This window comes from Prionailurus viverrinus, chromosome D2 (genome assembly GCF_022837055.1).
Source record: "Prionailurus viverrinus isolate Anna chromosome D2, UM_Priviv_1.0, whole genome shotgun sequence".
Lineage (NCBI taxonomy): Eukaryota > Metazoa > Chordata > Mammalia > Carnivora > Felidae > Prionailurus > Prionailurus viverrinus.
The window spans coordinates 55,698,440-55,724,862 of NC_062571.1; the positions used below are offsets into that span (position 1 = coordinate 55,698,440).

At 41.3% G+C, this 26,423-nt stretch overlaps 1 protein-coding gene across 4 annotated transcripts in view; it reads left to right on the plus strand.

The window, feature by feature from the left end:
- ENTPD1 (ectonucleoside triphosphate diphosphohydrolase 1) overlaps positions 1-26,423 on the plus strand; it is a 90,057-nt gene that overhangs the window by 47,813 nt on the left and 15,821 nt on the right. For 3 of the 4 annotated variants that reach the window (XM_047824835.1, XM_047824833.1, XM_047824834.1), the window contains 5 exons: positions 17,211-17,328; positions 19,942-20,092; positions 22,080-22,239; positions 22,935-23,174; positions 24,379-24,636. In XM_047824835.1, the coding sequence (XP_047680791.1) occupies positions 17,211-17,328; positions 19,942-20,092; positions 22,080-22,239; positions 22,935-23,174; positions 24,379-24,636 (927 nt within the window). The remainder of the gene's footprint in view (positions 1-17,210; positions 17,329-19,941; positions 20,093-22,079; positions 22,240-22,934; positions 23,175-24,378; positions 24,637-26,423) is intronic. The other variant, XM_047824836.1, reaches the window with a different exon arrangement.

The following is a 26,423-nucleotide window of genomic DNA, read 5'->3' on the forward strand; positions in this document are numbered from 1 at the left end:
GAAAGATGGATGCATATGCCGGGCTTCTAAAACTTTTGCCACCCACCCAAATCAGTTGCTGTATAGCAGAGGCCTGGATATTACATTGGCATTCCTTTGCAACACAAACTCAACTCAGTGGAACTGTGCACAGCAGCCCCTTTGTCAGCACAGAAGGCTGATATTATCTCATTGTCGATGGTCTCTTGCCTTTTAATGTTGAGTGATGTCGGCTCTCTTGGCAAAACTTCACTCACAGTTGAAGTCTCGTGACATCTTGGTTCTGCTATTTGTTTACCAGCTCCAAAAGTACATGCCTTCTTGATTTGACCTTTTTACATGTTCATTATTGCATCATTGGAGAGGGGGACTGTCTAGGAGGCAAAATCCATGACAGACCTGAGCTCCGTGTTCCCAAAGAATACTTCTGCAATCACAGTGGTCACCATTGACTCTGTTGTGATTCTGTGTTGTACTGGACCCACAAAATGGAACAAAGTCTTTAAATAAAAAGTATGAGTATTTGAAGAGTAGGCACTGGCATATGAAATGAATCTTTATAGCAATATCACTGGTTTATTTAACACAAAGATCAATTTATATATGCAAGTTAGCTATTTATTAAGGTCATACATTAATTTTAATAAGATTGCTGGCATATATTGAGGGCAAAAGTATTTTAGGCACTTGTCTTTGGTGATGGCTTTAAGCTATGTATGCTACCCAATTTGATAGTCATTAGCCCTATACAGCTATTTCAACTCAAGTTAATTAAAATGAAAGATTTTGTCTTTTAATTGTGCCAGCCACATTCCAAGTATTCAATAGCCTCATGTGGCTGGTGGCTACTAAATTGGACAGTGCAGACATAGAACATTTCCATTGCTGCAGAAAATTTAATTGGACATTGCTGCTTTGGAGCATACTCTTTGATAATATCTCTTAAATCATTCAAAACTAAGTTTGATGAATAAGGTATATGATTAAATATTATATAATCTAAAATAAGGAGCAATAAACGAGACTCTTTTCTTGGGTGGTTTGTAAACTAATACCAGGATCATCCCAAATATCATGAGCTACTTGAGTGCTTTGAGTAGTTTGTTGGAATCAGTTTATTTCCTTTCAAAAATGATTTAAAGAATAACACTTATTTTGATATTTGTACCTGGTACATTTGTTTGAAAAATGTATAACATCAAACTTCTGGGGAAGATGGAGTAGGAGGACCCTAAGCTCATCTTGTTCCATGGAACAAGATAACACCTACATCAGTGTAAGTAACCAAGAAAGTGATCTGAAGACTGGCAGAACAGACTTTCCACAGTTAAATGTAGAGAAGGGTAGGGGCGCCTGGGTGGCTTGGTCGGTTAAGCGTTCGACTTCGGCTCAGGTCATGATCTCACGGTCCGTGAGTTCGAGCCCCGTGTCGGGCTCTGTGCTGACAGCTCAGAGCCTGGAGCCTATTTCAGATTCTGTGTCTCCCTCTCTCTCTGCTCCTCCCCTGTTCATGCTCTGTCTCTCTCTGTCACAAAAAATAAATAAAAGTTAAAAAAAAATTTTTAAAAAATGTAGAGAAGGGGACCACATTGCAGAGGGTAGGAAGGGCAGAGATGTGTTTAGAAGCTAAATGGAACTGTGCGACTGTCTGTGGGAGGGAAGAACAATACAGGCATGGAAAGGGGAGAGGACAAGACTCTCACACCAAGCACCTCAGGCACGGGGATCCTGCATGTGAAGCAGGGGCCTACACCTGGAACTTTGAAAATTAGTGAGCTCAGTTCTGGAAGAGCTGGGATGGTGAGAGGAAACTAAGTCCCCAGCCTTAAAAAGATAGCACAACAAACAGCCCCTGGAGATACAACCTAGAAGCAGCAGTTTGAAAATCACCTGGGGTGTGCAGGAGGGAGATTTGTTTACTAATCTCAGAGCATGTGCTTGGAAGGGTAGGGATCATTGAGAGACTTCTCCAGGAACAAAGGAGCTGGTAGATGCCATCTCCCTCCCCCACCTCCCAACATAAACACATGGACACCTGTGAACCAGCACTGTTCCAACACTAGCTAACTTGCTAACAGCCTGCCCCCACCCTTGTGTTCTCCTGAGGACATGCAGGTGTCTCACTCCAGGTCTATCACAACAGACCTTGCTAACACAACCCACCCTGCTCCCAAGTGCTTCTTGGGATCTACTCCCTCTAATCCAGCCAGCCTTGGTTCTGGTGGCTACAGGTCCCCTTCCACAGCAGACCTACACAAACCTTGCTAACACTGTGTGCCCCAGCCCCCCAGCCCTACATTCTTCTGTGTACCTGCCCCGTCCAATATGCCCTTGACCAGAGCCCATCCAAAGTGGTGCAACAAGCCCAGCAATGTGTAAGCAGCCCTGATGACCCAGCACCACTCCAAAGTGACTCCTGCCCCAGGGAGAAAAGATAACCACACACACCAGTCTGCCTGCAGCCCTAGCAGTGGGCTGGGGCAGATATCTGGTCTGACTGTGGGCCCCTTCAACCAATGAAAGTCTCTCAGAAGACAACACAAGAAACACCCTGCAGTTTGTGCTAATGCATCTCTGGCCAACCCCTGGTCTGACTCAACTCAAGCCAAAGGTGACCCCAGACTGGCCCACTAATAGCACAGGGACCAAACCCTGCCCACAACAGGCAAAGAGAGCCATTGCAGATAATTGGACTGAAGTAAAAAGTGGCTCAGCCACAACAGCAGGGCACATGCATCACACATAGGAGACACCCCTGAAGTGCCAGGTTCTGGTGAACAGGGAACACTGCACGCCAGGGCACTACAGGACCTCTTCTTTATAAGGCCATTACTTTCAAGTACAGGGGATGTAGCTATCTTTCTTAACACAGAGAAGAAAAAAATGCAGAGAATTAGATAAAATGAGGAGACAGAGGAATTTGTCCCAAAGAAAAGAACAGAACAAAATCACAGCAAGAGATAACAAACAGAGATAAGTAATATGCCTGACAGAGAATTTAAATTAATGGTCATAAAGATACCCACTGGACTTGAGAAAAGAGTGACATCCTTAACAAAGAAATAGAAAACAAAAAAAGAACCAATCAGAGATGAAGTACTCAAATTGAAATAAAAAATACACTAGATGGAATAAATAGTAGACTAGAGGAAGCAGAAGAATGGATCAGTGACCTAGAGGGCGGAGTAATGGGAAGCCATCAAGCTGAATGGGAGAAAAAAATAAAAACAGACTTAGGGAACTCAGCAACACCATCAAGCATAAAAACATTTGAATTATAGGGCTCCCAGAAGGAGAAGAGAGTGTAAAGGGGGGCAGAAAATTTATTTGAAGAAATAGCTGAAAACCTCCTGAATCTACGGAAGGAAACAGAAATCCAGATCCAGGAGGATCTCTTTGAGTGGTAAGGAAAGATCATAGGCGGGAGTAAGAAAAGTAGGAAGCAGGAACCCATGAACAGCGAGATCATGACCTGAGCCAAAGTCAGACACTCAGTTGACTGAGCCACCCAGGTGCCCACAGAATACACATTCTTTTCAAGTGCACACAGAATGTTCTCCAGAATAGATCACATATTAGGCTACAAAGCAAGTCTCAATAAATTAAAAAATACTGAAGTCATACCATGGATCTTTTTGGACTACAACACTCTGAAACTAGAAATCAACCACAAGCAAGAATCTGGAAAGAGCACAGATATATGGAAGTTAAATACCATGCTACTAAACAATGAGTGGGTCAACCAAGAAATCAAAGAGGAAATAAATACATGGAGACAAATGCAAATGAAAACATAATTGTTCAAAATTTGGGGGATGCAGCAAAGTTGTTCTAAGAGGGAAGTTCATACCAATACAGGCCTAACTCAAAAAACAAGAAAAATCTTAAATAAACAACCTAATCTTACACCTAAAGGAGCTAGAAGAATAAGAAACAAAACCCCAAACGAGTAGGAGGAAGGAAATATTAAAGATTAGAGCAGAAATAAACTCAGTGGCAACTAAAAATGACAATAGAACATATCAATGAAACCAGAGCTGGTTCTTTAAAAAGATCAACCAACTTGATAAATCTTTATCCAGGCTCATCAAAGAGAGAGAGAGAGAGAGAAAGAGATGACTCAAATAAACAAAATCAAAAAATGAAAGAGGAGAAATACCAATACCACAGAAATATAAAGGATTATAAGAGAATATTATGAAAAATTATATGACAACAAACTGGGCAACCTAGAAGAAATGGACAAATTCCTAGAAACATAGCCTCCCAAATTTGAATCAGGAATAAATAGAAAATTTGAGTAGACCTATTACCAACAAAGAAATTGAAATAGTAATCAAAAAACTCCCAACAAACACAAATCCAGGACCAGACGGCTTAAGACATGAATTCTACTAAACATCTATGTATGTAGGTATGTGTGTGTGTATTTTAAAGATTTTATTAAATAATCTCTACACCCAACGTGGGGCTCGAATTTACAATCCCAAAATCAAGAGTCACATGCTCTACCAACTGAGCCAGCCAGATGCCCCTCTACCAAACATTTAAAGAGCTAATACCTATTTTTCTCAAACTATTCCCAAAAATAGAAGAGGAAGGAAAGCTTCCAAATTCATTCTATGAGGCCATCATTACCCTGATACCAAAACCAGATAAAGACACTACAAAAAAAGACAACTACAGGCTAATATCTCTGATGAACATAGATGCAAAAATCCTCAATAAAATATTAGCAAACCAAATCCAACAATACATTAAGTCATTCACTACAATCAAGTGGGATTTATTCCTGGGCTTTAAGGTAGTTTAATATCCACAAATCAATCAGCATGATATATCACATCTGCAAGAGAAAGGATAAAAACCATATTATCATCTCAATAGATGCAGAAAAAGAATGCAACAAAGTATAATATCCATCCATGACAAAAACCCTCAACAAAGTATGTTTAGAGGGAACATGCATAAACATAGTAAAGACTGTATATAAAAAACCCACAGCTGGGATGCCTGGCTGACTCAGTCAGTAGAGCATGTTACTCTTGATCTTGGGGTTGTGAGTTCAAGCTCCACTATGGGTGTAGAGATTACCTAAAAATAATATCTTTAAAAAAAACCCCACAGCTAACAGCTCAATAGTGAAAAGCTTTCCCCCTAATGTCAGGAATAAGACAAGGATGTCCACTCACCATTTTATTCAACATGGTACTAGAAGTCCTAGCCACAGCAATCGGACAAGAAAAAGAAACAAAATGGTATCCAGATTGGTAAGGAAGAAGGAAAACTTTCACTATTTGCAGATGACATGATACTATATATAGAAAACCCTAAAGACTCCACCAAAAAACTACTAAAACTGATAAATGAATTCAGTAAGGTCAGAGGATACAAAATCAATATACAGAAATCCATTGCATATCTATACAATAATAAGAAGTAGCAGAAAGAGAATGTAAGAAAAATATCCCTTTACAATTGCACCAAAAAAATAAAATGCCTAGGAATAAACTTAACCAGGGAAGTGAAAGTCTTGTACTCTGAGAACTATCAAACACTGATGAAAGAAATTGAAGATAACACAAGCAAATGAAAGATATTCCATGCTCATGGATTGAGAGAACCAATATTGTTGAAATGTCCATACTACCCAAAGCAATCTACAGATTTAATGCAATCCCTATCAAAATACTAATAGTATTTTCACGGAACAAGAACAAACAATACAAAAATGTGTATGTAACCACAAAGACCCTGAATAACCAAAGCAATCTTGAAAAAGAAGAACAAAACCAGAGATATCAGAATCCCAGATTTCAAAATATACTACAAAGCTGTACTCTTGAAAATGGTGTGGTACTGGCACAAAAATAGACACACAGATCATTAGAACAGAATCAAGAGCCCAGAAACAAACCCATAATTATATGGTAAATTAATCTTTGACAAAGGTGGCAAGAATGTGCAATGGGAAGAAGTTTCTTCAACAAATGGTGTTGGGAATACTGGACACATACATGCAAAAGAATGAAACTGGACTACAAAAAAGAAACTCAAAATTGATTAAGGACCTAAATGTGAGACCTGAAACCATAAAAATACTAGAAGAGAACACATGCAGTAATTTCTTTCACATCAGCTGTAGCAACATTTTTCTTTCTTTCTTTTTTTTTTTTCAACGTTTATTTATTTTTGGGACAGAGAGAGACAGAGCATGAACGGGGGAGGGGCAGAGAGAGAGGGAGACACAGAATCGGAAACAGGCTCCAGGCTCTGAGCCATCAGCCCAGAGCCCGACGCGGGGCTCAAACTCCCGGACTGCGAGATCGTGACCTGGCTGAAGTCGGACGCTTAACCGACTGCGCCACCCAGGCGCCCCATGTAGCAACATTTTTCTTGATATGTCTTCTGAAGCAAGGGAAACAAAAGCAAAAATAATCTATTGGGATTTCTTCAAAATAAAAACTGCACAGCAAAGGAAACAATCAACAAAACTAAAAAAAGACAGCCTACTGGGTGGGAGATGATATTTTCAAATGACATATCTAGTAAAGTGTTACTATTCAAAATATATAAAAAACTTATACAGCTCAACACCAAAAAACCAGATAATCCGATTAAAAATGGACAGAAGACGTGTACAGACATTTCTCTAAAGAAGACATACAGATGGCCAACAGACACATGAAAAGATGCTCAACATCACTTATCATCGGGGATGTGTCAATCAAAACCACGAGATAATCACCTCACACCTGTTAGAATGCCTAGACTCAAAAACACAAAGAACAACAAGTGTTGGTGAGGATGTGGGAAAAGGGAACCATTGTGCACTATTGGTGGGAATGCAAACTGGCACATCCACTGTGGAAAGCACTGTGGAAAACACACACATATATATGGTATATATATCATACATATGGAATATTATTCATCCATAAAAAGAATTAAATCTTGCCATTTGCAACAACATGGATAGTGCTAAAGATAGAGAGTATAATGCTAAATGAAATGAGTCAGGGAAAGACAAATGCCATATGTTTTCACTTATCTGTGGAATTTAAGAAACAAACAAAAAAGAGACAACCCAAAAAACAGACTCAACTATAGACAACAAACTGATCGTTACCAGAGGGCAGGTTGGGTGGGGAGATGAGTGAAATAGGTGAAGGAGATTAAGAGTACACTTATCATGATGAGCACTGAGTAATGTGTAAAATTGTTGAATCACTATATTCTACACCTGAAACTAATATAACATTGTATGTAACTATACTGGAATTAAAATAAAATAAAAATATATAACATCATCTCTTTATGACCATACCTTACTTAGCAGATCTTTGTTCACAGATTCATGTATCAACAATTATGTATTAAGTATCTGTTAGGCACTGGGCTACACAATTGGGAAGCCAGTATAGATATGATTGAGCTTACTATCTGGGGAAGGAAACGCATTTAATAGATGGCACAAATTATTAATTATAGTTGTGCTGAATGCCACCAAGTGAAAGCCAGGCAGTCTTCCTTGAAAGAAATCACATTTACAATAATGTTTGAAGGATGATTAGAAGTTAGCTGAGTTAGGGGTGCCTGTATGGCTCAGTCGGTTAAGTGTCCAACTTAGGTCATGGTCTCAAGGTTCATGAGTTTGAGCTCCGTGTCGGGCTCTGCTGACAGCTCAGAGCCTGGAGCCTGCTTCAGATTCTGTGTCTCCCTCTCTCTTTGCCCCTCCCCCACTCATGCTCTCTGTCTCTCTGTCTCTCTGTCTCTGTCTCAAAAATGAATAAACATTAAAAAAAAACCTTTTTTTTTTTTTAAAGGAATGAACATACCTTACTTTTCGAAGTTAGCTGATTTAGGGGCACCTGAGAAGTTCAGCTGGTTAAACATTCAACTCCTGATCTTGGCTCAGGTCTTGATCTCAGTGTTGTGAGTTCATCCCCCAAATTGGGCTCTGCACTGGGCTTGAGTCTACTTTAATAAATAAATAAATAAATAAGTAAGTAAGTAAATAAATAAATAAATAAATAAATAAATAAGAGGAAGTTAGCTGAGGTAGAGACGAATAGAGAGTATTCCAGGCAAAAGGAAAGCAAGTCCAAGAATCTCACAGATAAAGATGGTGAGAGAGGTGGTGCAGTCTGTTTCTTGCAAATCAGGTTGAGGGTTTTAGTTTTAATCCTAAGAGCAATGGGAAGGACAGTAACACCAGATTTGTGTTTTGCAGAGATCACTCTGGCTGCAATGAAGTAGAGGGTGGGAGGATAAGAGCAGATGTAGGAGACTAGGCTATTACAGTAATTTGGAAGGGGGAGAAGGTTTTGAGTTAAGTTTCTGAAGAAAAATGTTTTTGTTTTTGAGGTCTTGGACATCCAAGGAGAAATGTCAAAGCAGTTGGATAATCAGATCTAGACCTCATAGAAGAGGTGTAGACCCACACTGGTTATGAGAAGTATAATGCAAGCCACATTTTAATTTTTCTAGGAGCAGCACTTTTAAAAAGTAGAAAGAGGTGAAATTAATTTTAATAACGATGTAATTAAATGCATTAATTAAATTTTAATGTAGTGCAATTCATTATATCCAAAATATTATTTCAACATTCCATCAAAATAATTATTAATGAAACATTTCCCATTCCTTTTTTCATGCTATTTTCAAAATCCAATGCAATTTTTAACTTAAGTCACATGTTAATACAGACTATGGTTGGCCCTTGAACAACATGGGTGGTTAGGAGTACCATTCCCTGCCACACAGTCAAAAATCCATGTATAAGTTTTGATTCCCCAAAAACTTAATTGCCTACTCTTGACCAGAAGCCTTACCAATAACATAAACATAAAATATGATTCACACATATTTTGTATGTTGTATGTATTATATACCGTATTCATACAATAAAGTCAGCTTGAGAAAAGAAAATGTTATGAAAATAAGAAGAGGGCACCTCGGTGGTGGTTCAGTTGTTAAGCATCTGACTTCAGCTCAAGTCATGATCTCACAGTTTGTGGATTCAAGTCCCCACTTGGGTGAGCACAATCCCTGCTTCTCTGTCTCCTCTCTCTCTCTCTGCCCCTCCCTCACTTGTGCTCTCTATCTCTCTCTCAAAAAGAAAGAAAGAAAGAAAGAAAGAAAGAAAGAAAGAAAGAAAGAAAGAAAAGGAAAGAAAGAAGAAAGAAGCAAATCATAAGAAAAGAAAAATAAGATAAAAACAGAGAGGGAAGCAAACCACAAGAGACTCTTAAATACAGAGAGCAAACTGAGGGTTGCTGGAGGGGTAATTAGGTCAGGGGATGGGCTAAATGGGTGATGGACATTAAGGAGGGCACTTGTTGGGATGAGCACTGGGTATTATATATAAGTGATGAATCACTGGGTTCTATTCCTGAAACCAAGACTGCACTGTATGTTAACTAACTTGAATTTAAATAAATAAATTTAAAAAAGAAAATCATAATAAGGGAAAATACATTTACAGTATTGTACTGTATTTACTGAAAAGAATCCATGTATAAATGGACCTGCATAGTTCAAATCTGTGTTGTTCAAGGGTCACCTGTAGTCAACATTTCAAGGGCTCAATAGCCACAAGGGCTATTTCAAGGGCTGCCTTATTGAACAGTATGGGTCTAGACTAAAGATATGGTTCTTATGGCATTGATGTAGTGAAGTCCTAGAAGTATATGAAATTATAGGAAAGGGGTAAAAAGCAAGAAGAGGGCAAGGACCAAGTCCTGAGGAATTCTATCATTCTAATATAGTGCTTGCAGTTTATAAATCATTTCCATTTTTTCTTCCAGGACTGCTCTAAGGAATGAAAGATTATCCTCATCTTATAGATAAACAAAATGAGGGCCTTTGAGGTTCTCTTGCACAAGGCTCAGTATCTCATGGGTTACCGCAAGAACTAATTGGGATAAATAAATGCAAACGTGAAGTGCTGAGCAGGAGTCCTGGCCCACTGTGGACACTCAGGATTGATAGATCATATATTATCATCTTTGCGGCCTGTCTGCCTGGTGACAAATTGCCATTTTATCCCTGCTTCTTCCCATCTACCCCACCCTTGTCTAACCCAGCCCAGGTCAACCCTCCCATTCTGCTGATGCAGTCCTGTCATCTTCCTACCTGACCCAGTTTGGATTCTGCCTTACTGGAGAAGTAGTGGCCTCATGCCCACGCCACATCTAGAAAAACACAAGAACTCCTTCTTGTACTGATGTGTTGTTTACTTGCCCAGCTACTGAGGTGGTAATCATGTTGAGGACAGGGCCTGGATTTCATATGTCATTGCATGCATTTTATTCATTACTCAACTTATTCACTTAACAAATAGTCATTGGCCATCTACTCTTTTTTAAACATTTTTATTTATTTTTAATTTAATTTATTTTTAAATTTACATCCAAGTTAGTTAGCATATAGTGCAATAATGATTTCAGGAGTAGATTCCTTAATGCCCCTTACCCATTTAGCCCATCCCCCCTCCCACAACCCTTCCAGCAACCCTCTGTTTGTTTTGCATATTTAAGAGTTTTTTATGTTTTGTCCATATATGAGGATTTTAAGATACAAAACAGACCATCTACTCTTATTTTAGGTCCTGGGTTTATGCCAATGAGCAAGACTGGCAAAGTCCTTACTTTCATGGAGCTTATAGTCTAGTGGAAGAGATAATCATTAATCAAATAATCACAAAATCCATGTTAAATTATAACCAGCACAGCATCTGACTTGGTTGCCTCATAGAAGTTTGCTGGCTCAGTGAATAGAGTTACGCAGGTTAAACTGCCTCCTACTTGGATGTGAAGAGCATGTGAAGAACCAGATTGATGGCAAGATTTGTCAACATGGGAGGCAGGCCTCTGTCTCCAAATCCCCTGGAGACCAGGGTTCCCTATTCCACCCCCGTCCCCCCAGCCCCAACTCAGTTTGAACCTTCAGGTTGCAGGGTTTGAAAAACCTACCTGTTGAATATGCATTCTGGGACATTCCCATGCCCTTAAAGTCTGGGAACCAACTGTCCCATAGGTATGCAATGATGGCTTTCAAAAAATAGGCCTTAGTGAACTACGTGCCCCCTGGGAAAGTGCCTTTATCCTAGTGGACCTGGATGGGGAGGTAGCTTTTCAGATCTGCTCAGTTCATCACTTCCTTAATTTCCTGCTCATTAGTGAACACTGGCATTTAGCGAGTTACCAGATATTCCTTATAGCACAAACATTCTACATTCTGGCACACACAGATCCCCACAGGGTTCTCTCAAAGGCACCAGACTGACCCAGTACCAAACCACATGCCTTCATTAACAGCTGCCACTTCTGTGGAAAGCCTGCTGGCTCAGGGACCAGATGGTTTTGATTTCAGTCTCAGATCTGCTACTTTCTGCTATGAGACTTGGGCAAGTAGGATTCTCTCTCTGTGCCTCAGTTTCCTCATATTAAAATGGAAGTGGTTGTGAGGATTATAAGGAATAATACCAGTGGCTCACTTATCAGAGTATCTAGCACATCAGAAGCCCTCGTGGAGACCAGCTGTCCACACTACTTTGAGGGAGATGAGTTCTAGGGAAGGCCGTTAGCTGCTAATCTGTTAAGGTTGCTGAGCCTGTCCCAGTATATCTGCTTTTTCACAGGGAATTAAAGTGGTCTTTTTCGTTAAGCATTTGTGATTGTGCGATTGTATCTTTTTATGGAGAATTTGGAAGGATTTGCTCCAATTGTCAATCTCAAATACTCCCAGAAAATGTCTATATTATTTGTACTCCACTGGATTTTAATGTTGTCTTGTTTAAAAAACAATCCCTGGTGATGGATGGTGGTGGTGTTTGCACCAAAGTGTGAATGTACTTAATGCCACTGAACTGTACATTGAACGTACACTTAAAATGGTTAAGTTTATGTTCGGTGTATTTTACCACAATTAAACAAACAAAAGCAATAAAACTGTGGTTTGTATTGAAGGTCTAGTAATTCCAATTAAAGGGGAAAAAAAGGCAGAAAATGGTCTCCAATTGTTTATAGGCCCTGCCGGCATTGCTGTAGCTAATGGAGACCTGATTTGTTTATAGAGTCAAGTTCAAAAGGATTAGTTTTGTTTATTCAAAAGGACTCACTGAAACAGACTGAGGAGGCTGCTAAAAGTACAACTAAAGCTACAGAGACTTTTAAGAAAGATTCTAAAGAACCAGTATGTTTGAAATGACCAAGAGAAGTTAATTATCCCATGGCTGCCCATGTTACCTGGCTTACGGGTTTTTTTTGGGTGGTGGTGGTAGTGGTGGTGGAACTCAACCCCGATGGCACTACTTTATATTGGGCTGTGAATATTAACTTCTTTTGAGACTGGAAGGAGTGCAGGAACCATATAATTCTAACCCCCCTCATTCATTCATTCGATACAACAATTGTCTGTTGATTCCTTCTTTGTGCCTAACACGTGGTAGTGTATACTGTGGTGGATGCTGGCTATACCATGGTAAGCAAAATAGAGCTGACTGAACAATGTACCACATCCTTATGGGGAAGACAGACATGAAGCAAATAGCCACACAGACATGTAGTACACGTCATGGTAAGTGCTGTCTTTAGAGCAAAAGTACAGGTACTCTGAGCCATGGATTAGGAGGGTAGAGTCAAATCTGAGAAGGTCAGAGAAGGCTGGCATCTCAGGTGAAGGGCATTCTGGGCCAAGGCTGTGGAACAGAAGCTACCTGTCCTCCAGGGAATTGAGGGCTGGTCAGTGTCATGGCAGGTGCTTCTGAATGAGAAGACTGAAGTTGCATATCTCACTTCTGCAGAGTCAGGAATAGAAGTAGATCATCTGATGCTCCAGTTTTCTGTTTACCCCACATCTAGGGACATTTACTCAGACTCTTGGACTTGTGACATTTGTGCAGGTAGAATTACTTCCATCTTAAGGAGAGTTTTGGCCCACCTCCACATGACCCCTCTCGGTGGGCTCAGGGTCTGTTGTCACCTGTACCTCCAGGTCTTCACCAAATGCCCTACATTGGCCTCTCCATGAACCAAGCAAGGTCATTTTTATTGTTCCTTTCTCTTTTTTTTTTCTTTTTCTTTTTTTTAATTTTTTTTAACGTTTATTTATTTTTGAGACAGAGAGAGACAGAGCATGAACGGGGGAGGGTCAGAGAGAGAGGGAGACACAGAATCTGAAACAGGCTCCAGGCTCTGAGCGGTCAGCACAGAGCCTGACGCGGGGCTCGAACTCACGGACCGCGAGATCATGACCTGAGCCGAAGTCAGACACTCAACCGACTGAGCCACCCAGGCGCCCCAGTATTGTTCCTTTTTCTAGAGCACTGCTTCTGTTCACTCAACATAGCTTAGGAAGATTGGTTATGATTTTTAAATCGTGGACATGATCAAAAACTAGCCTAAGATAAAATTGTATACAACAGTAAGATTTCAGCTATATAAAAATTTATGCATTTAGGAAAGACTGGAAGGAGATAAATCAAAATGACGGTGATGTCTAGTTGGTAGGATCTTAAGTATCTTTTTACGCCTCTCCCCTTCATTTCCTAGATGCTATTTAATAAATATTTAAAATAGAAAGTAATATTGAAATAATACTAGGGGAATATCGTATCTCTTCATCATCACACAAATCTTTGATGTTTCTTTAATGTGAACAACAGACTCACAGGGGCTTTTAGAAGTGTTTTAAATATGAGCTACAGAAGCACTGGGTAAGAGTGATAGGATGGCACAAGACAAAGCATTTGTCAAAGCATTTCTGTTGGGTGGAGATTTTTATTTTAAACAGAATTCTGTTGTCATGGAGTCTAGGGAATGCTGGCTCAAACAAAGTTAGGCAAATTTCTCCACCACCAGACTTCTGTGAAGCATTCACTACCTAGTGGGTTTTATGAACCCAGGAGAGAGGAAGAGAGAGAGCACATTCAGCTTTCCCCAGATTTCTGGGAAGGTTTATTTGCCTGGATCCTTGCAGGCTTTGTGCTCGCTGGAACATGCACTGGAAATGCTGCTGTGAAAAAGAAACAAAAGGCGGTGGCCACCTGGGCCCCACATGGGTCTCCTAAGGCCTTCACTATCTGGACTTGTTAGGCAAGTTGTCAAATTGTACCGGACATAGTTTCTCATCTATCAAATACAAAGATTAGATGGAATGAACTTCTAGCTCTAAGATGGGAATGTGTAAAAATGCTGACAGTTTTGTAACAATGAAAGGCAGACTTCCAAAATGTTCAAACAGAATGTTCATACAATCAAGCTTTATCTGTCCCTCAAGCAGCAAGCGATGCCAATTCTTTACTCTGCAAACCACTTCCGAAGACAAAAAATATTTGGCACCGTTCAACAGATTAGCATTCCAGTCTGCTGTATACACAAGGTGAAATGTCCTCAATGCCTGTGTTACAGTATACACTCCACTTTCTCAAACACTTGACAAGTGAAATGTAGTGAAAACAATCGTTTCTTAGCCACCTCCCTGTGTAAGGCTTTTGAGAAGCAGGCTGATAGAAGTAAGGCTGATTCCTTTGCTTTACTGGAAGAGTGACCTTCATGTCAACAAAGAATAGAATGTCCTGATTCCAGATAGAGGCTGCTTGCTGCTGCTGCCTTGATAGATTTTATCATCTGCTGCTGTGGTTGGAACATTTTCTGGCGGGAAGGATTCACGGACCCTGCTAGGGAACAACAGGATTTTCTGCTGTGCAACCTCTGAGACTCTTTCTCCACTCTAGGAGGCTTCCCATGGTTCCAAAGGCCCCAGACCCCAGGCATTCCCCTCTCTGCCAGCAGTGGCCAATACCTAAGTCAATTCGTGGTTTCCTCTCACTGCAAGCCTGCTTGCAGAGGAGTCTGTCCAGCTTGCTTTCTTGCCAAGCATACAGGCATTTTTCTTTTTAAGGGCATAATGCTCATTGCCACAGGGAGTCCTGCTGTGTGTAACTAAGCTGAGAACACTGTGGAGGTTATGGAGGGTCAAGGATCCTCCCACTGCTGCACACTGATATTCCCTAATCTGGAAAAACAGAATAAAGCTTGACACCTCAGCAGAGTCCACTTGTAGCTCTTCCCAGTGGTCCAGGGAGGTCTCTTGAATCCTCATTCTTGTCTTCTTTTCTCCCTGGAAGTTCTTAGGTTCTTACCAAGTAATAAGACAGTGTGAGAGGATATATATAAAACAGCTGCTGAGCTGAGCATTATCAAGAGGCAGACCACACTTTGAGGTCCACAGTAGCAAAGTGTGATGAGAGTGATTGGCTCACATTTTAGAAATGCTTCCTCTTTTTCTCTTCCTTCTGCTTCCCCGTTTGCTTTCCTTCATGTTTCTCTCTAGTATAGGGCTGATAAATAAAAGTACATGTGCTTTCATGCTCTCCTCACAAAATCATGGCAGACATTGTTATTCAATCATGGCATTTTTCCTGATTTAACTTAGGGATGTAACCAAAGATGAAGAGGAGATGATCAAAAAGGGCACTCGGGGGCTGCCTGGGTGGCTCAGTCAGTTAAGCGTCCGACTTCGGCTCAGGTCATGATCTCACAGTTCGTGCGCTTGAGCCCCGCATCGGGCTCTGTGCTGACAGCTCAGAGCCTGGAGCCTGCTTCGGATTCTGTGTCTCCCCCTCTCTCTGCCCCTCCCCTGCTCATGCTCTGTGTCTCTGTCTCAATAATAAAGAAATGTTAAAAAAATAAATTAAAAAAGGCATTCGGCAGTCTACTCCTAGGTCGATATCCAAATGAAATGAGAGCTTATATCCACAAAATGACATGTGCAAGAATGTTCCTGGCGGTTATATGCCCAGTAGTCCCAAACTGGAAACAACTCAAATGTCCACCAAAAATAGAATGGATAAAAATATAGTGCATGCAGTAAAAAATGAAATATTCCACAGCAACAAAAAGGATGAACTATTGCTGCACACAGTCTGGAAGCATCTGAGAGACAGTATAGAGGAAAAGAAGCTACCCATAAAGGAGACACACAGTGTGAGTCTCTTTACTGCAGCTCAGAAATAAGCAAAACTCACCTGTGGTGATAGAAATCAAGACAAAGGTTACCCTCAGGAGAAACTGACTGAAAGGGGCACTAGGAAGCCTTCTCAGGAGTAGAAAATGTTCTGAATCTCGATATTGGTGGTGGTGTATATGGATGTGCACATATGCAAAAATTCATTGGGATGCACACCTAAAATCTGTGCACTTGGCTGTAGTTACCCCTTGTTAAAAGCCTTTAATAGGGGATCAGTTTGAGAGCTGTTGTTCTGCCCTTGCTCCTGTGTTTGTCTGTATATACAGCATGAGGTCTTGGGTGTGACTGTGATCCAAATCCAGGCTCTGTCACCTATTGGCTCTGTATCTTGACTAAATTACTTAACCTCTTTGTACTTTAGTTTCTTACCGCTATAGCACGGATAAAAAGAGTACCTACACTACAGCACAGTTTTGACAGCACATCTCCCTGGTACATTTAACGTACTCATGAAATGTAATGTGAGGACTTTGTTCTTTCCCCCTTTCTCCTCTGACCATCTAGTTCTTTCCCATACTGACTTCTCCCCCTGTCTTCCCATCATCTTTCTTCCTTTATTCTTGCTTTCATACCCCCTAGATGCAAAAGCCCAAAACATGAAAATACATATTTTAAAAGTTTTATTGAATACAATATATAGTTATATTCATAATTAAAAAGTAAACACGCTTAGTATTTTCCATGTGTCTCTTCCAAAGCCCAGGCCACATACCAGACCAATTAAACCACATATCTGGGGATGGAACACGGGCATCAGTAGCCTCTGAGGCTCTCTAGGTGATTCTGACATGATTCCAGTGTGTACATAAGTTTGGGCACTGCTGGTTTCATGGCTGTCTGTTCCATCCATATTGTCTTAGCTGCTTCAGCATATGGTTCTGATTCCTGGCTGGCCATTAGAATCACCTGAGAAGCTTCTAATTCATACTGAGTCTCAGGCCCCATCCTGGGTAAGGCCTGGATATTTCTAATGTGCAACCAGCATTAAGAGCCACTGTTCTAGAGGGATTGGTATCCTGGTAGGTCTTGTGATCAGGGCGACACCAGGCATACCCCCTCCACCCCCATGTCTGTCTTGAATTAAAATCCTTCTCTTCGTTTTTGAAAACTCCTATCTTTGTCTCCTTTCTGTTGAAAGCTGAGTATGGAGAAGAATATTGTAATGCTGATAAATTCTTGATATGTTTTACTCTCAGTATGGGATTGTGCTGGATGCAGGCTCTTCTCACACGAGTTTGTACATCTATAAGTGGCCAGCGGAAAAGGAGAATGACACAGGGGTGGTGCACCAGATCGAAGAGTGCAAGCTGAAAGGTAAGATGAAGGAGAAGGGGGGACGGGAGACAGTGGGGCATGGGAACATGAGGAGAACATACATGAGAACATGTGTGACAAGTGGAACACATGAGAAAAAGGAAGTTGGGTAAAAGAACATAGTGGAGCTGCTGTTGTTGCTATTGTATTGTCATTATAAAAATAATATTGAAATCAGTCCTTAATGGTGGAGCCCTTGAGGAAGAAACAAACTTTAAAACCCTTGAGTAATATGGTAGCTCCCATCACCTGGACACTTCTGTGTGCCATGCACCAAGTGCTGTAGATGCATTATTTCATCTTCATGGTCTCCCTTTGACATATGGAATATTAGTCCCATGGTTTAAAAATGAGGATCAGGTGCCCGGGTGGCTCAGTTGGTTAAGTGCCCAACTCTTAGTTTTGGCTCAGGTCATGATCTCATGGTTCATGAGTTCAAGCCTTGTGTAGGGCTCTGCGCTGATAGCACGGAGCCTGCTTGGAATTCTCTGTCTCCCTCTCTGCCCCTCCCTCACTCATGCTATCTCTTTCTCAAAATAAATAAACTTTAAAAAATAAAATAAAATAAAATAAAATAAAATAAAATAAAATAAAATAAAATAAAAATGAGGGCATTGAGCTTAAGAGGGGTTATGCCACTTGTTAAGGTTGCTTTGAGCTAGTAATTGATGGAACTGGGGTTCAAATGGAGATCTGCTCAACTTTGAACCCACGACTTCTCCAGTGGTTCTCAAATTTGAATCTTTAGCAGAACCCCCTGGAGGGTTTGTTAAAACACTGATGCTGGGTTCCACCCCCAGAGTTAGTAGGTAGTAGGTCTGGGACAGGCCCCAGAATTTGCATTTCTAACAGGTTCCCAGGTGATGTTGATGCTGTTGGTCCAAAGAATTGTTACTCTTAATCTTGGTCCCCTAAGCTACAGCTTGGAAGAAATTTTCAAAAGCCTTTAGTTTTCACATAGGCACGGAAGGCCAAAATCATAGACTCCTAGGCCTGGAAAAGGACCTCGTGGGTCATTTCAATCTTGTTCTCAGAGAAGGAAGCAAAAACCTGGAAGACTAGTGACTTATTGGTAGCAACAGAACCAGGACAAGAATCTAGGTCTCTTAACTGCACTCCAGGCTCGATGCTACTTTGAATCACCGCATTACATACTGACTTTTGTTCCTAGTTAGTTTTCTCCTAAGGTCACAGAACAGGTTAGAGTTGTCCATTCAGCTCCTTCCACTCCATGCACCCAATACCCCAACATGCACTGAATGTTACCACACTGCACCATGCTCTTTTACCTTAATCTCTCTTGGCCTTTTGAGTCAGGGGCCCAATGTATATTTTTAGTCAGACAGGTAATCTAGCTCCAAGAAGATTGACTTTTACTTTGATGGCCTGTGAGGTCCCCCAATTTTCAAAGTTTTCCAAGAAAGTGGTAGAGAGGAGATGTTTTCAAGAGAGCAAGTCATTTTACCCAGTAGCTTGATGTCCTCAGATGTTGGCCTCGTCCATTTTGAGATGGTACTTTAAGCATTTCTTAAAGCCCAAATCCCTCATTTTATTGACTTCTAGTTAATTCACTGCCTTCCATTTTTTAAAAAGCTTTAAAAATTTTAATTTAGTAGCTTTTTTAATTTAGTAGCTACCTTTCTTCTGAGACTCATCCCATGTGTGTCTGGCCTAACACGCGCAGGGCTTTTCCCTTCTCAAAAGAGAGAATTCTCTAATCAAATATTTAGATGAAAGTTGAGTGGAAAGCCTCCAGTTCTTGAAGGCTAGCCTTTTTGAATCAAAACTGATAACTTAGAGCTGATTTTTCATTACTGTTAAGTAAATAGGCTCTTTTAAAAACCTGTGAAAGATATGGATAACATATCTGTCCATTATCTTTAATTCACATTTTCACTAAAAAGCACTGATGGTGTAGATGTTTATTTTAAAGTGAGCTGAAATTGTTAAGCATAACTTCAAAAAGCTTAAGGAATCTTGGCTCTAATCCTCTTCTTAGCAACAGTTAGTTTTGCTCTAACACTGGAAAAATAGTTTCACTAGGGGGACTTGGTTTCAGAGTGGAAAAATCTCTGAGACACGTATTCTAACAAAGGAAGAAACTCCACTTCAGAAATTTTAGGTACTGGCCATGATCACATAGCTAGTTAGTAGCAGTTCCTGTCTTTTCAGTAAAAGCCAGTGTACCTTGTGCTTATTTTAATTTTTCTAGGCATTAGTGTTAGTTACAACTTTACAGAAGAATCATCAAAAAGCAGCTCTCTAGGGTAGCTGTCTGTGAGATCCCCATTAAACTTTGAGAGAACCTGTAAGGAAGATTACGCAATTGAATGTGAAAATTGCGCCATCCAGCGGCAAAATTATTGAACAGTGGACAGACCCAGTCTGAGGCCTGAAAATAGATCTTATCAAGGCCAGGTTCAGAGAGTCACCCTCTAAGTACACCAACTTAATATATCGTAATATATCACATCATATATAACTTAATATATCACACCAAAAAGCTGTCTTCTTTGATGGTCTCTAAAGACACCAGTGTTTTGCTCTAATATTATCAAAGTGTGTCCTGTACTTTTAAAAAAGATTGTCATCTGCTTCTACATCTTTCCTTAGGTCCTGGAATCTCAAGATATGCTCAAAGATTAAACGAAATAGATGCTTATCTGACTGAATGCATGGAAAGAGCCAGTCAAGTGATTCCAAAGTCCCAGCACCAAGGGACGCCTGTTTACCTGGGAGCTACGGCAGGCATGCGGTTGCTCAGGTATAGCAACAGGTGGGGACAAAGAGGGCTGGGGGTTAGGCTTGGCATTGTGAGAGCCTCTGAAGTTACGCGATAGTGCCACACCTCCCTAACACCCCAAATTTAGATATCCTTAATGGCAACACTTTAGAAAGAAGATCTCAGGAAGTGGGTAAAACTCCCAAATTCTTAGTATGTGTAATGGTGGGAGTTTAAAGTATGATTTTAAAAGGTCCTCTTGCCCGTCTGCCCCCAGAGAATTCAAGGGGGCAGGGGCACAAAGAGAGAAATGTTGAGCCTCTGTACTCTGGGATTTGAGACTACCAATTTAGCTATCCAATATCTGGGAGGAGGAAGACCAGAGGAGACCCACAGAGGTCCCAAGACACAAATAGTCACAACTAGCACATCTTCATTGGTCACCACTGAGTACCCGTGTGCGTTATCTTTTGTTCGCTCGTTCATTCATTCAGCATGTTTTGCCAGCCTACTCTGTCCTGGGACATGAAAGTAGGTGACTCAGCTCTCAAGGAGATCAGAGTTTCGATACAGGCAATCAGTTCTTCAACAGAGGAGTGTTCAGAGCTGCTGTGGGAGCACATTTGGCCCTGCCCAGAATAGGAAGAGGAAACACAGGAACTGATTCATGAAGGACAAGCTGGAGGGTGGGGGAAGGGCATATTAAAGGCAGAGAAGATGTCACGCGTTCTATTACCTATGTTTCTCCAACATCTGTTATGTGGCAGACACTGTTCTAAGTGCTGGGGACACAGCAGTGAAGAGGACAGAGTCCCTGCCTTCCTGAAGCTTGCGTTCTAACAGAAGTGCAAATATAGGGATGAGTGAGAGACCAGGGCATATTCAGAGGACCATAAATAGTTCTGCATTGATAGAACATAGACTGCATATAGTAAAATAATAATAAAAACAATAGTAATAATAGCTATGAAGCAGCTTGTATTTGTTGAGCCATTACTATGTTAGCGCTGTGCTTTAATTTAATCATTATAACTCTTTGAGGAGGTATTATTGGCTATTCTTAGCCAGATAAGGGAGCTGTGGCATACACGTGTAGAGTAACTCACCCAAATTCACACACGTGGTAAATGGGAGGATCAGGATTCTAAGTGGAATTCTGAAGAGGCAGGGTCCAGCGCATGAAGTGCCTTGTGGGCCACACTGGGAGTTTGGTGTTCATCTGGGAGATAATGGGTAGCCATTACAGGATGGTACACAAATGACGACACTGGAAGAGAGGTGGATTGGGAGGGAGGAGAACTGGGGATGAGGCAGCCACAGGAAGGGTGTGAAGCTATTCAGATGAGTGATGAGAGGATTCAGCTGTGGTTGGAAGACAGCATTCTCTGACCTAGAGGCTCTCAACATTGTGTAGTCTAGATCTCAGAAGCAGATGTATCCCATCTTCGTTATGACAACCCTGGAAGATTCCTTCTTTAGGTCTCCATGTCTCAAACAGACCCAAGAACTGAGATTCAATGTGAATAAGATTTTTTTTCCCAGTCTGGCTCCAATGGAGGTTTGGTATCTGTCCCAGGACATTTGCCACCTGGTGTCTACTACAGCCCTAATTAAAAACCTCAAGCAGAGCCTGACTCTGGAACTAGCTAGAAGCCACCAGCAATGGCTAATGCAGCATTCGTCATCTATAGGTGTGGTGATAACCAATATCCAGCCATCACCGCCCCCCAAATTAAAATTACTTTGATAATATCTTGGAGCCAGGGAGCAACAACAAAAAATGGTATTTTAGGAAGAGAAGTCTATATAGGGACTGGAAGGATTTGGATTTGGAGGGGGGGGGGGCAAAAGACTAGTTCTGCCTCACCCAAAAGGAGGGCTCCTCAGACAGCTGTGTGGGTGAATCTCTATCTCTGTTTCTTCCAGCAAGTTATGGTTCGCTTCCTAGGAGTGTTGCTGGAAGCTCTGACTGAAATGAGTACCTGTAGTTATTCAACAAAACCGGTAAATTCAGCTCTTCTTTGTGCAGGATGGAAAATGAAAAGTTGGCAGACAAAGTCCTGAGTGTGGTGACCAAGAGCCTCAACAACTACCACTTTGACTTCCATGGTGCTAGAATCATCACTGGCCAAGAGGAAGGTGCCTATGGCTGGATTACTATCAACTATCTGCTGGGAAAATTCACTCAGGTGATTATCTCACAGCACCCAAGGGAGGTAGCTCCCAGGAGGTCATTGCCATTGCTATCTCAGGCAGGATTTGGATAGGTAGCCAGAATGAATGATGGATGAATGGATGAAGTAATTTATCCCCACAATTGCAAGGGTCACCAGCGGTATTCTGATGAATTTTAGTATAAGAACGTTTCCTCTTGGAGGATGAGGAAATCATACTTTCACCTTAGGGAGACAGAGAGGAAGTAAAAAATCTATCATTAAAAATAAAAATAGCAAATATTTGCCTAGTGCTGTGTGTCTTGTGCTGTGCTAAGCACTTTCCATGTACTGTCTGATTCCATCTTCAGAACAATATGAGGAATTCCCTCATTTAGGAGTCTCAAATTGAGGCCTAGAGAAGGTAATTATTCTGTTCCAGGTCACATAGCTAATGAGCAAATGAGTGGAGACTTGAACTTGAGTCTTTTCAGCCCACATTCCTTGTTCATAAACACTGGCTATGCCACTTCTATGTTGCTGCAGTCTGAGCTCTATCTTCAAAGTCCCTTAACCTGCTGTTGATCTTATCCAGATTCAGGAGCCTTCAGTGACCTTTGTGTCACCTTATGCCCCCTTTTCTTCATCTTAGAAAGTCCCTGAGTCCAAGATATAGTGTGAAACAAAGGTGTCCAGAAACTGCTACCACTGATGACGGTACTCTCTTTCAGAAATTGAGTTGGCTCAACCTGAAGCCAAATGGAGGCAATTCTCAGGGAACCTATGGAGCTTTAGACCTTGGGGGAGCCTCTACACAAATCACTTTTGTGCCCCAAAACGAGAGGATTGAGTCTCCAAGCAACGCTCTGCACTTTCGCCTCTATGGCAAGGACTACAGCGTGTACACGCACAGCTTCTTATGCTATGGGAAGGATCAAGCACTCAGGCAGAAACTGGCCAAGGACATTCAGGCAAGTTTAACTGAATCCAGACCCACCCTCCCCACATCTGGGCCACCAGCCCCCACATCCTGTTGTTGTCTCTTTCTACTTCAGTAATTGGTCTGAACTTGGTTACTGTACTTTCCAAACCTTTTCAAACAGGATATCTAACTACATCTGGTCGACCCCTGTGAATCGTCCCATCCAGACATCACCTCCTGTGTTTGTTTACTGCACTGTCTCCAAGGACACAACTCAAATCCTTTCTTGGCAAATAATTTCTCACCCCTGTGGGCTTGACAGTGAAAACTACATGCTAGAGTATTGTTGGGGGATTGTGCAATTTATAAGCTCTTTAGCACTTTTTAGTCTCCATTTCCAACAAACTGCAGAAAACAGGGCTGTTAGAAACAACCTGGAGAGAAGGAGAAAAACACTCAGGGAAAACAGAATTTATCCATCAACACTTCAAGTCTTTTCCCCAGACGCTTTTTGTTTCTTGAAGACAAGAAAAGTTAAACACACTCAAAATCATGTGAGTACCAGGCACACCCTGACACACACAGCAAGGATGTCACATCCAGCTGAGTCTTGTCTCCCCTGAAAGGGCAACCAGTTCCCTGCTCTCCTCCAAAGCTCTCACTCTGGTTCTCAGAAGCACTGTCAATAAGGCACCTCCCATTGGAATAGGAGCTACTGAGAGATACCTACTGAGCCCCAAGGCTCTACTAAGCCTTTTTTCATACCAGCCCCCTTTCTTCTCTTGAACATACTGAGGTGTGGGTTAAAAGTCATTTTGGTACTCCTGGCTTAAATGCTCTAAGGCATTTTCAGCTGTTGGAGCTTCTGATTTTTTGCTTGAAAGTGGGGATGGGGTGTGGGCAGACTCCTCCTGGAGAACTACCCCAGCTTGGACTTGTGAGAGCCTTGAGAGTTTTCCTTGTGAATCTTTCATTTGTACTAAGCACTAGGGGACATTCCAAAATAATGGCATTTCTTCCAGCTTGAACTCTATTAGCTTTCTATGAATAGTGAAAGTTCATTTACATCTGATACCACTTCTGGTGCCTATTATACAAATCTGACTATTCCTAAGGGTGAAAAAGGCATGGCAAGGGTATATTGATGCCAACGCTAACATATTGTAAAATTCCTACACATAAATGAAGGCAGAGTGGTGCTTTTGTACCCAACATATTTGCACATGATGTCTTCATGTGATTTTTCCATTCAGGGTACAAATGGAATCCTCAGGGACCCATGCTTTCACCCTGGATATGAAATAGTAATGAATGTAAGTGAACTTTACAGTGGCCCCTGCACCAAGAGATTTGAGGTGACTCTTCCATTCGATGAGTTTCAAATCCAAGGCACTGGAAACTATCAACAATGCCATGAAAGCATCCTTGAACTCTTCAACACTAGTTACTGCCCTTACTCCCACTGTTCCTTCAATGGGATTTTCTTGCCACCACTTCACGGGGATTTTGGGGTAAGTTGTAAAATAATAAGGTATATTGATTAGGATGATTTGGGTTGCAAGTTATAGAGTATATGTCTACATGGTGTTTAAGTAATAGGATTTATTTTTGTCTCATATGATAATAAGCCTTGAAGTAGATAATTCTGGGTTAAGTCTTTGTTTTAACGATGTTAGGTCTTGGATCAGCTTTCTTATTATCTTCTTGGCCTTTTTTGTGGTGCTAAGATGGCAGCTTCTGTTTCATATGCAAAACTAAAGCAGGGGAGGAGGAAGTTTCTCTTGCATACATTTCTGTCCAATTTTGCAGAAGTGCCAACAACTGTCTTTTCAGATGCCATTGGCCAGAATTTGATGAAATACACACTTCTAACCCATCTGTGAACAAGGGGGAATGGATTACCATGTTTGGTTTAGACTAATCATTGTTCATCCTTGGAAGTAGAGAGTCTTTATTACACATATTGTGTTCCTCTACATGGGTAAAATCAGGAATCTGTAAGCCAGAAGAACGAGCTGGCTGATGGATAGGCACACCCATTGGGATCTGCCATAGGTGGCTTCATGAATGTCAGAAGAAGGAGATGTAGCAGTTAGATGTCTTGGCTAAAGGTTTTCCTCTATAAACTCAAGTAGAAACTTAGGAAATCCCAAGGAAATATTGAAGATAGCATCATTTATACTACATTTTGATCAGCTGGGGGACTAGTTGAATCCAAGCTCCAAATTCCTTTTTAATTACTCTAGAATAAGACAAAATATTTGAGCAGAGGTAGAAGAGGTGCTGCTTGAACTACTCATAATTCAGATTTCATATTTTGGTCCTGGAGACCAAGCATTATGATCATAGTTTAGTAATAGATTGCAAAATTAGCTACCATCAATTAAGACCAATTATTAACTAATTACTTAATTACTTAAGATATCACTCATAGAACAAAAAGGACTTTTATCTGCCTTCACACTCTTTCTCCCTTTCCCAGAAAACAGATCAGCATATGAGGAGAGAGGTTCAACTCTCCTATGGGACCCCCGCAGGAGAGCTTCACCCAAGGTCTCCTGGCTCAGCCCAATGTCACAGAAAGAGCTCCCTGGATAGAGCACAGGCCCTGTAGTAAGAGTACCTGCTTTAAATTCTGGATTTGCCACTTGTCAACTATATGAGCTCTTCATTCCCACGGTCTCTGGGAAAACAATAGTGGGTGGTACCATGGATCCAGGCTTACCTTACCCATGGCTCAGACCATAGTTCCTCCTCCCCTCAAGGTTCCTGATGGAAATAACATGCAAGAACAATGCCTGGCAGAGTAAGGCTTGGTGATTAGTTAGCTCCGAACCTAAATTTGTTACCAACTAGAACCTCACCTGGATGCCCTATAGCTGAACTGGCACTGGCAGCCCATGTTGGACTTTTCTGAGCCAATGCAGTTGCCTTGGATCTAACTGCTGGAAGATAAAAGAGGGGGACCCAAAAAGGAGGAAGGTAGCGAGGGGTGCTGGGGACAGCCAAGGGCCCTTTCCATTCCGGTCACTGATAGGAAGTACATCTGGAGGAAAAGAAATGTACTATTGTGTACTGACTTTTTAACTTTTCTGAAAGTTTCACCTCCAGGGAAATATAGCCCAATTCTTGTCTTCAAGCATGAGCAAACCCTTTCTACTTGAGGGTGGTGGTGGTGGAATTTCTTGCCTTTGAATGTGATTCTTCCAACCAGGTAGGGAGAAGTGGAGTTGAAGGGGTAGAGGAGACTTGAGTTCCCCTTGGATGCCTTTTTGTTTGGTCTCTTTGTCCCTCGCTG